Raw genomic sequence first — 9,131 nt, 5'->3', positions numbered from 1 at the left:
GGGCCGAGCGGGGCGGTGCGGGAGGGATCCCGCTCCCGCGCCTGCTTGTCCCTGTCCCCTGGCCTCTGAGGAGGTCCCTGGAGCCGCACACGGCTCCTGCTTCTGCAGCTGCTGGAGTCACCGAAACCCGATGTCCGCCCTTCCAGTCCTGCAACTGGTTTCTGTCTGGGTTGGGATGGCTCCTCACGGGTGGCGTCCGGCTCTCCTGCCTTGGGGGTACCAAGGAATAAAAACATTTCTCTTAGACCCCCGGTGCCCACCGAGACTGCGCAGGCACAGAATCACTGTGATTGGAAAAGACCTTTCAGATCATCGAGTCCAGCCACTAACCCAACTCTACTGAATCCACTCCTGAACCATGTCCCTCGGCACCACATCTACACAGTTTTTAAACACTTCCAGAGATGGTGACTCAACCACCTCCCTGGGCAGCCTGTTCCAGTGCTTGACAACAAATTTTTCCTAATATCCAATCTAAGCCTCCCCTGGTGCAACCTGAGACCATTTTCACTCCTCCTATCACTTGTTACTAGGGAGAAGAGACCGACCACCCCCTCTCTCCAGCCTCCTTTTCAGGCAGATCGATAAGGTCTCCTCTCAGCCTCTTTGTCTCCAGGCTAAACACCCGAGTTCCCTCAGATGCTCCTCATAAACCTTGTTCTCCAGATCAACTTTGTTCCCCTTCTCTGGACTTGCTCCAACACCTCGATGTCTTTCTTGTAGTGTGGGGAAATGTCTGCTCTCTGGATTTAAATGTGCCTGCACCCCTGCTTGGCCCCTGCAGTGCTCTGCTGAAGGCATCTGTGTGTGCTTGACCCTGCACTTATCATTTGCAAGAAGGCTTTCCCTGGGATGCTCAGGAGGGAGAAGGAAGGGAACACCCCTCATTTTGAAGGTGGCAAAACCTCCAGCCACCCAGTCACCTGGAAATGAAGGCAGGAATGTACAGAGCTGCTTTCTTGGTTCCTGTTTCTATGGGAGAAGACCTGGACTGTGTCAGCATCCCCTCAGTAGGCTGAGTTTAGCTGCAAATTGTTTCAAGAAATGTATGCAAATAAGAAAACTTTGATCTCCAGCTGCCTGGGCTAGTGTGCAGGGAGTGGGTCAGGCTTCCTGACATCCTGGGCTGCATTACTGTTTTATTTGTCTGTGATCAGTTGTTCATGTTTTATTTTATGGGAACCATATTGAGGATGTAAATACTGGGTACGGTGAGCAGATGTGAGAAGAAAGAGCCTGGTCATGGCCATGCTTGGAAGGTGCTGCTGTGCTCAGCTAGTGGCTGGATGTCCCTGCACCAGAGCAGTGTGTTTGCTGTGCCCCCAGACTTTCCTCATGAGAGAGGAGAGGGAAGGAGGGAAGAAGCAAAAGGGAAGAGAAGTGAGGAGCTGGTGTTCACAGGGCTCAGACTTCACACTGTAGAATTTACCCTTCTCCTGCTATTCTGGCTGTGCTCCGAGAATGCAGAGCAGATCCTGCCTTCTTGCCTTGCTCTGAGCCAGACAGCCGGGTCCCAAAAGCTTTCCTGCCTTTGTCTCTCATTTCTTTAGTGTCTTTTCTTTGAATGCTGGTGTCTCTGGGAGCCTGGTGCCTTCCAGCCCATGACAGTGGAGCCTGTTGGTGCCTTGGGGAAGTGGGGAGAGGCGTGGGAGCAGCCTGTGAGGCAGCGACAGGCAGTTTGGCTCTTCTTAATAGTAAAGGGAGATTTTTGAAGGGAGTGTTCTGGGAAACATGGTCCTTGCAGTGATGGGACTGCATGTGAGAACTGCTGGCTCTTGCCAAGGCACTTAACACAAAAGACAGCGCATGGTGTGTTTGGGATTACAGCTATTTCCCAGCCAGCAAGGAGGTGTTTAACTGTGGGAAAATGGCCCATTGGGTGTTTTGGGGGCTCGTGTGCTTGCCTTCTGCAGAGGGCCCTAAGCACAACCTGCAGAAGTTATTTTTGCTGGCACTCCTGTGTCTTGAGCTCTCTCTGTCCATGCAGCCCTCACCCCCACCTCAGTTTGCAGCTTTCTGGCTGTACAGAGGCTGCTGGCAGATGAGCACAGGGCTCCCCCCCCAGCCCCAGAGAGCCAGCAGCCTGACATCTCTCAGTGCAGGCACTGTCTGGTTGTTTTCCTGCCAGACTGGAGCCAAATTTGGGGTTCAAGGACCTTGTGGTGGCTGCAGGAGCTTGGTGGAAGCCTTTGTGGTCAGAAAGTCCCTCCAGTCATTGATGCTGCTGATAGATCATCCCCACGTGTGGCACTTCTTGCTTGGCACCTGCCTCAAAGCCTTCCAGTGCTATTGAGCAGCAGAGCTGTGAAAGGCTTTCCAGGTCCTCCTGGCCACAAGCATTAGTTCTTTTTCCCCTCCCCTAGGGCTTTCCAGCAAGGAGGGACCTTGTGAACCTTTGGGCAAGAGAAATGATGTTGTCTTGACAGGAACCACCAACCAGGACTGACCTCTCAGTAGCCTCCTTCCCAGCCAGTGTTTGGTGGAAATGGACTGTGCAAAAGGGAGGAGGGAACAGCAGGTCCAACTCTGCTCTGCTGTGTGGAGCAAGGAGGTGGAATAACCTTTCCACTTGGGTGTGAAACTGCTGCAAGACTCTTTGGACTGAGAGGAGGTGGAGGAAGAGTTCTCTGATGAGAGCTAAGGGGAAAGGGGGGGGAAGTGAGAGAGAAACTGAATTTAAATGGATTAAGCCTGTCTGTCCGAAGTCCTTTGTTTCCTGCCACCTCCCTGGTGTGCCTTTCACAGCTGCATTCTGTGGGGATGGAGACCTATTTTAGGCTCCCTGCTAAGTCAGCATGGAGCTTTACACCTCCTGGGCATTTCCCTGGGCAGCTGGAGAAAGGTCCAGGAGCCAAATCCCCAGGTCCGAGAAAATCCTTTGATTTCCCTAATGTCTTTCCTGTCCTCTCTGTAGATTCCTCATGAATTGGAGCCTCCAGCATCACTGCTTAGTGAGCAACAAATGGGGATGCATCCACATCAGGGAAGTCTCTGTTCTGACCTTTCACTTCTGGGATTCCCCTTTTCCTTTGGTCCTGGCATCTTGTTTTCTCCTGGGCAGTTAAAGTGGGTGTTTGTACAGTTGGTGGTAGGTGCAACAAGGCTGGGGGGGTCATGCACAGTGAACTGCCCTTGAAAACACCAGAGATCAGGAATATTTTTTGAACAGGCCTTGAATTACTTGGTTCTTCTCCTCAGCTGGCAGCCCAAAGCCTGGGCACTGGGAGGAGAACATGGAGTTAGGGCAAACTTGGTCTGGACTCACAATTGAAAAGGTAAAATAATATGTAAAGTAAAATGTCTCTTGGTCAGCAAAATGCTTTGTTTCAATGCCCTTTTTAGCTATTAAAGATATTTTAAATGAAAATGCCTGGATTTGTGCAGACTATTCCTGGATCCAAACAGCCCACCTTGAACACACCAAAGGAAAATATTTTTATTTTTATCCAAACTTCAGCTTAACTAGGCCAATGTAACAGTCCCACTATGAATTTCCAGAAAGTTTTGCTTGATCCACTACTACTTATTTTGCATTTATTTTGCTCTGCCTTTAAAAAAAAAAACAAACCCAAACCAAACAACCCTTTGTTGACCTTAATTCTGTGTTGAACCCAGGGGAGCAGAGCCTGCCCAGGTTGGGATGTGCCTGGTGTACACCCTGAGGTGGCTCTCGGGAAACCAAGGGACACACACGGAGCCCAGCCCAGGAGCACCTGCAGGGCTGGCACTGCAGCCTCCTCCAGCCTAGGATCAAGGGAGATGGTGGTGGGACTGTCCTGCCTCTCACCTAGCAGAGGTGCACTGCATCTGCCCAGGGGTCCAGTGCAGCAGTAGGTGCCTGGGGGAGCAGCTCAGGCAGCCACAGCCCAGCCCCCGTGAGCTTCACGGCTACAGGGACGTGCGGCTCTTCCTCCCCTTCCTCCTCCTCCTGCAGCCCTGGTGCAGCTGCAGCCAGCCCTGGGATGTGGCCTCCGGGAAGCAGCTCCCTGCTGGGCCGTGGTCTGGGCAGGACAGGGACGGGCTGCAGCCCCGGAGAGGTGCACACAGTGTTTGTTGTCTAATCATCTCCTGCCCCGGTGCCAGGAGCCGAGCGCACACAAACAGCGCCGGGCTCCGGTGAGAAGCGCTGCCTGCGAGATAAGCCAGGCAAGGAAAACACATCCATCTTCGTGTCTCTTGGCCTCAGATGGAGTTTCATCTGCTGGCATTTTCCTGGCGTAGGCTCAGGGCACACCACAATTCACCTGAGGAGCCAGACGCCGAGGAGCCAGCTCCCATTCCTGGCAAGAGGTGTCAGCCCTGGCTGGGGCAGATGGCGACGGCTGCGGGGAGCTGGGGGTTGAGGGCCCGCTGGTGCTCAGGGAAGGGCGCTGAGCCCCCACGGCAGCCTCGACCCGGCTGCACATCACCAAGAGTTGTGGCCACCACCCCAGCAAAAGGTGGATCCCTGCCCAGTGTCCCTGTGCCCGGCCCTGCGCCCGGCAGAGCCCAGGCCGAGAGCTTCCAGCCAGCTGGGACAGGAATCACAGGGCTTGGGGAGATGCAGAGCCGGGGTGGGAGCGCAGGGCAGAGCAGAGCAGAGCAGAGCAGAGCAGAGCAGAGCAGAGCAGAGCAGAGCAGAGCCAGGCAGGGCTGCAGCCCGCGGCTGCTCCGTGCCTGATAAGGCGCTGCTAGTGCCGTCTTGCCGCGCTCCCGACCTGCCAGCTCCGCGCAAACGGAGCGTCCTGGTGAAACGCCCCCCACCCCTGGCTCCCTCTGATCCTCTCCGAAGCTGAGCCGAGATTGGAATGTCTCCTGGGATGTGATTCCCTCTAGCCTAAGGGGGACTGCATTAATAAAAGCCAGCGCGAGGGGTGGAGGCGCAGCGGGAGGAGGCAGGTAGGGCTGGCGCGGTGGGGCTTTCATGAGCGAGTCGTGGGTCGGCTGGGAATGTCCCATCCTGTCCCCTCTCCTTTCCCCTGTCCCCCTGTGGAATTCAGGGGGTAGGTCAAGGCTTTTCTTCACACACTTTTCTGCTCAGATCAGCCAAGACCTTCACTTCCCTGCCTCCCTCCCTCTCCCCCTCCTCAGCTCCCCTGGAACAGGTACCGCTCCCCCGGGGAGCTTGCACAGCCGGGAAGGAACCCCGCACGGCACACACAGCACATCCTTTGCAGAGAGCTGAGGTGTTTGCTCAGGCCACTGGTTCTGCAAAGGCCAGAGAAAAAGTGTGCAAGTGGCTATGGAGGAAGCTGTGGATGGTCTCTGTGTTGAGCTCAGAGCTCTGTGGTGGAGGCTGCAGCTGAAAGAAGAGTAAGTCAGCAGAGATGTTGGCAAACAAGAGTAGGTGGCTGGGCTTCCATGCATGTCTGCAGGGGAAGCAAGAGGAAGGGGAGATACCGGCCCCTACAGAGGGAAGAAAAGATGGGCTCCAGTGTCCAGCTTCTGGCTGAGAGGAGGTGTTGGAAGCTGGTGGCTGGACAGCCTCAGCAGGGCAGGGAGAGCACTGGGGTGGATCAAACGCACGAGGTGTTTTGGAGAGCTGAGACAAGGACCCTGAACCTCAGGTGGCTGTGAACTGTTTGTGTAAAGGTTGTAGCATCACACAGGATCTCTGGCTGCTGTCCAGGCTTTGTCTTTGCTTGGCCATGGGGAGTTGGGGGGAGGTAGTTACTGTAATAATCTAGTTCAGAACAGTAGCTGTTCATGGGTTGATGCTTGAAGGTGGTGCCCCTGCCTTACACACAGACCCTATTCTGACTTCCATGTTCACTCACATGTTGCTTTACTGCAGACACCTCTGAGTTGTCAGACCCGTGCTGGAGCTGTGCTTGGGGAACCAGCAAGTGCAGCTCCCTGGAGGTGTTTGCTGTGTGTCTGCAACAGAGAGGGGGGAAACCAGACCAGCCAGGGAGCAGCTGTGCAGGAGTGGAGGGAAACAGCCTCTGGGTAGACTTTTAGGTGAGGAGGAAATGCCAAGCCCCAATCCCATACACTGGGACAGTGCAGGTGAAGCAGGGAGTCTGTAAGGGTGTGAGATCCCCCCAGGGCCCGCTCAGCACCCGTGTCTCCTGCAAGGGGTATGAGCTCACTGGCTGGGCAATCCTGGCCAGAGGAGAGGCAGGATGGACAGTGTCTCCTTGCTCAGATCCTGCAGACACACAGCAAACCAACCTGCACTGGTGTTTTTGCTCTGCAGATGTGAAGAAAACAAAACAAAAATGTCTGGGCTCTGCTTTGCCATCTTGTCCTGTATTTAGCAGGTGAATTCTCAGAGCTTGCATGAATTGTCATCCTTCTGGTGTAAGGATACATCAGGGGTGTTTTGGGACACAAAAGCTCTTCTTCAAGTTAGAGCTAATGACATCAGCCTGGGATCAGAACATGCCTCTGAGTGCACAATCTCTGCTTCTGGGTACAAAGGAGACTGAGAACTTCTGAGATGCAGCTGCCACGGGGAACCTTCTTTTTCTACCACATTCATTTTCCTCATCCAGGAGATGAAGGCATCCACATTCCACATCTGGTACTCTCCTCCACCAGTGGGTCACCAGATTGGGTTTAAATAGAATAGATCAATGCAGACACATACCTACACCTGCTGGGACCCATGGGCATGGCTGAGGGAAGCCTGTTAGGATGGGGAAGAGCCCTCTGGAAACCCAGAGCAGAGCAGTCTAGCTCAGGTGTGCTCCAGCAGTCAGGCCCTGAGGTTCAAACAGGAAACACTCATGGTGTGAATGGTTTTACAGACCAAAAGTGGGCTAGCATGAATGAGTTAAAACCCTTTCGTTTGCTTTGTGAAATTTATTGAAAACTACATTGTTCATCTGCTGAAATTTCACAGCTGTTGAGATTGCCCTCGGGGCAAACCACATCCAAGAAATGGCATGTAGATCCTGGGAGCACAAGACATGAAAGCTGAAACAGCATTCTGTAGTGCCTTAGTTCCCTTCCCTTGCAGTCACATCTGGTCATCTGCAGCTCCTCTGGTTAGACACTGTGCTTTTTCTTCCTCTCTTTTCTCATCTCTTGCAGCACAGTCACTTCATTTCACAGCGTTGTGTTTTGGCTCCAAAGAGGCTGAGGGAGCAGAGAGCAAGAGGTCTGTGCAGGGAGAGTGGGCTCAGAGCCCGTGGCACCCAGTGTGAGGCAGGGCTGCCTGCCAGGCTGCAGCCACCAGGCCATGAGTGTCACCCACCTCATCCTGCTGCTTTGTTATCCCTCTGGGGCAATGGACTGCAGGAAACCTGCCCCTTTGATCATGGAAAATCTGTGAATTCCTTTGAGCAGCAGCAACCTCCCTGTATTATTATTAATTTAGTTATCTATTTACTCATTTATGATTATTCAGTTGCAACTTCTCCTTGCAAAAAAAACTTTATAGGATAAAAAGTCATGTGACCTGAAAGCTCTGTGGGCTTGGGAGCCTGGAACCAGGAATGGCCCCAGCAGAACCAGGAGTAGCCAGAGCTCAAAGATGAGAACAACAGCAGGACCTGAGAAACCCAGGGACTGCAACACATCCAGTCAGGAATGATTCATGCAGTCATTTCGAGTAGCAAACACTTTTTTTTTTTTTTTTTTTTTTTTTTTGAGGGGGGATTGTTCACAAACAAAAATATTGGCTAATTCATCAGACGCTTTCTTCTGCTTTGAATAGTTTGCCCAGATCCCCGAGCAACCATCCCGTGCAATTTGCTGTTAACCTAAATAACTTCAATTCAGGTACACCCAGAGCACTGCCCAGATCTGCCCCTGCATGCAGCAATTAGGGTTCTCCAAGCACAAACCTGCAGCTGGGGAGGCAGCAGGCTCCGTGGCCAGCATCTCCTGGTGGCTTCTGCTGGGCAGGGACGGGGCAGGGACGGGGCAGGGATGCTCTGCAGTGTGGCAGGGAGAGGCTTCTGTGGAAACGTGTCACTTGTGGGTGGCCCTGCTCCCCTGAGCAAACACCCCGTGGATCTGGTAAAGGCAGATGGGCTGTGTCACCCTCTGGAGGGGCAGGGGACCCGAGGGGGCCAGGTGTTGCATTCCTTACCTGTGACATAAGCCCCTGCAACCCCAACACGTGGGGAATTCCTGTGTCTCTTTGTGACATCGAGAGGATTTAAGTGAGGCAAAGTCTGAAGGAGGAGATCACTATCTGCTTTTAGAGCAACGGTGGGGAGAGCAGTTGGAAAAAACAGACCTGCTTTTTACAAATCTTGTCTTACCTGATCCTGCTGCCATCAGGAGGGGACATAAAGAGTGGTCAGTGCACCAGGTTATTCCAAAATGACTGGGTTTGGGTAAATCTTCCCAGCACACTTTAGGAATTCTCTGCTGCCTTTCAGATGTGTATGTCCCTTACTCCAGAACTAATGCTCAAATGTAGGCAAGCCCTAATGCTTGAACTAGGTAAGGAGGGATCTTCTGGAGCAGGGGAAGCAGCCAGAGACAGAGCTACTGAATTGATTCCATCAAAGATCACATTTAGGCTGAAAAATAGGGGAGCTGGGCAGTTTGGCCAGGCAAGCAGCGAGAAGTGTAGTGGGGATATTTAGGCACAAACGGGGCCGTGCTGCAGAGGTGCCCCGAGGGGAGGACAGCTCCCCATGCAGCGCCCTGTGCAGAACAGCCGGTGCTCCCGGCCCCAGCGCTGAGGACTCTCCAGCTGGGAGCAGAGGGCTTGGGGTGGGTGGCATGTGCGCGGGTGGAGTTGTGTACACTCAGCCTTCTCAGACAGCCACAATAAATTATCTCATTAGTAAACCCAGGTTGCTGTGCTGCTCCTCAGCACATACCCGGCCTCCCACAGCACAGAAAAACTTTGTGTCTAATTAACCAAATCAAAGGGTCCCCCCAGACGCAGCTTCAAGGGACGCTCTCAGCTTGAAGCCCGGGCTCCTCCATCGAGTTGTGGCACTAATGAACCTTAGTTTCCTATGGCTGGAGGTCTGGCATTCCCTCCCCTCCCTGCAAGTCTGTCCTCTCCTCCCCTCGGCACATCCCCAGCTTCTTCCTGCAGCCAGGGAGAAACCAGGAGCCCGTGGTGTGGTGCCCCCAGCCCCACGTGCTGGTGGGCTCAGCTGTGCTCACACGTTGGTGGCACGGAGCTGAGCTCTCACCCTGGGGCTTCCTCGTGGTAAGGGGCTCCCTGAGGTCACCCC

At 53.7% G+C, this 9,131-nt stretch overlaps 1 protein-coding gene across 1 annotated transcript in view; it reads right to left on the bottom strand.

Annotated features, from left to right (window-relative positions):
- MMP11 (matrix metallopeptidase 11 (stromelysin 3)) overlaps nucleotides 1-8,029 on the bottom strand; it is a 30,114-nt gene extending 22,085 nt beyond the window's left edge. Inside the window, exon 1 of the mRNA XM_010004846.1 lies at nucleotides 8,021-8,029. Within this exon, the coding sequence (XP_010003148.1) occupies nucleotides 8,021-8,029 (9 nt within the window). The remainder of the gene's footprint in view (nucleotides 1-8,020) is intronic.
- Between the last annotated feature and the right edge of the window lie 1,102 nt (nucleotides 8,030-9,131).

Source organism: Chaetura pelagica, unplaced genomic scaffold (assembly GCF_000747805.2).
Source record: "Chaetura pelagica isolate M959 unplaced genomic scaffold, ChaPel_1.0 scaffold249, whole genome shotgun sequence".
NCBI lineage: Eukaryota > Metazoa > Chordata > Aves > Apodiformes > Apodidae > Chaetura > Chaetura pelagica.
Note: the sequence above shows the minus strand (reverse complement) of the source record. Positions and strands in the feature narration are given on the sequence as shown.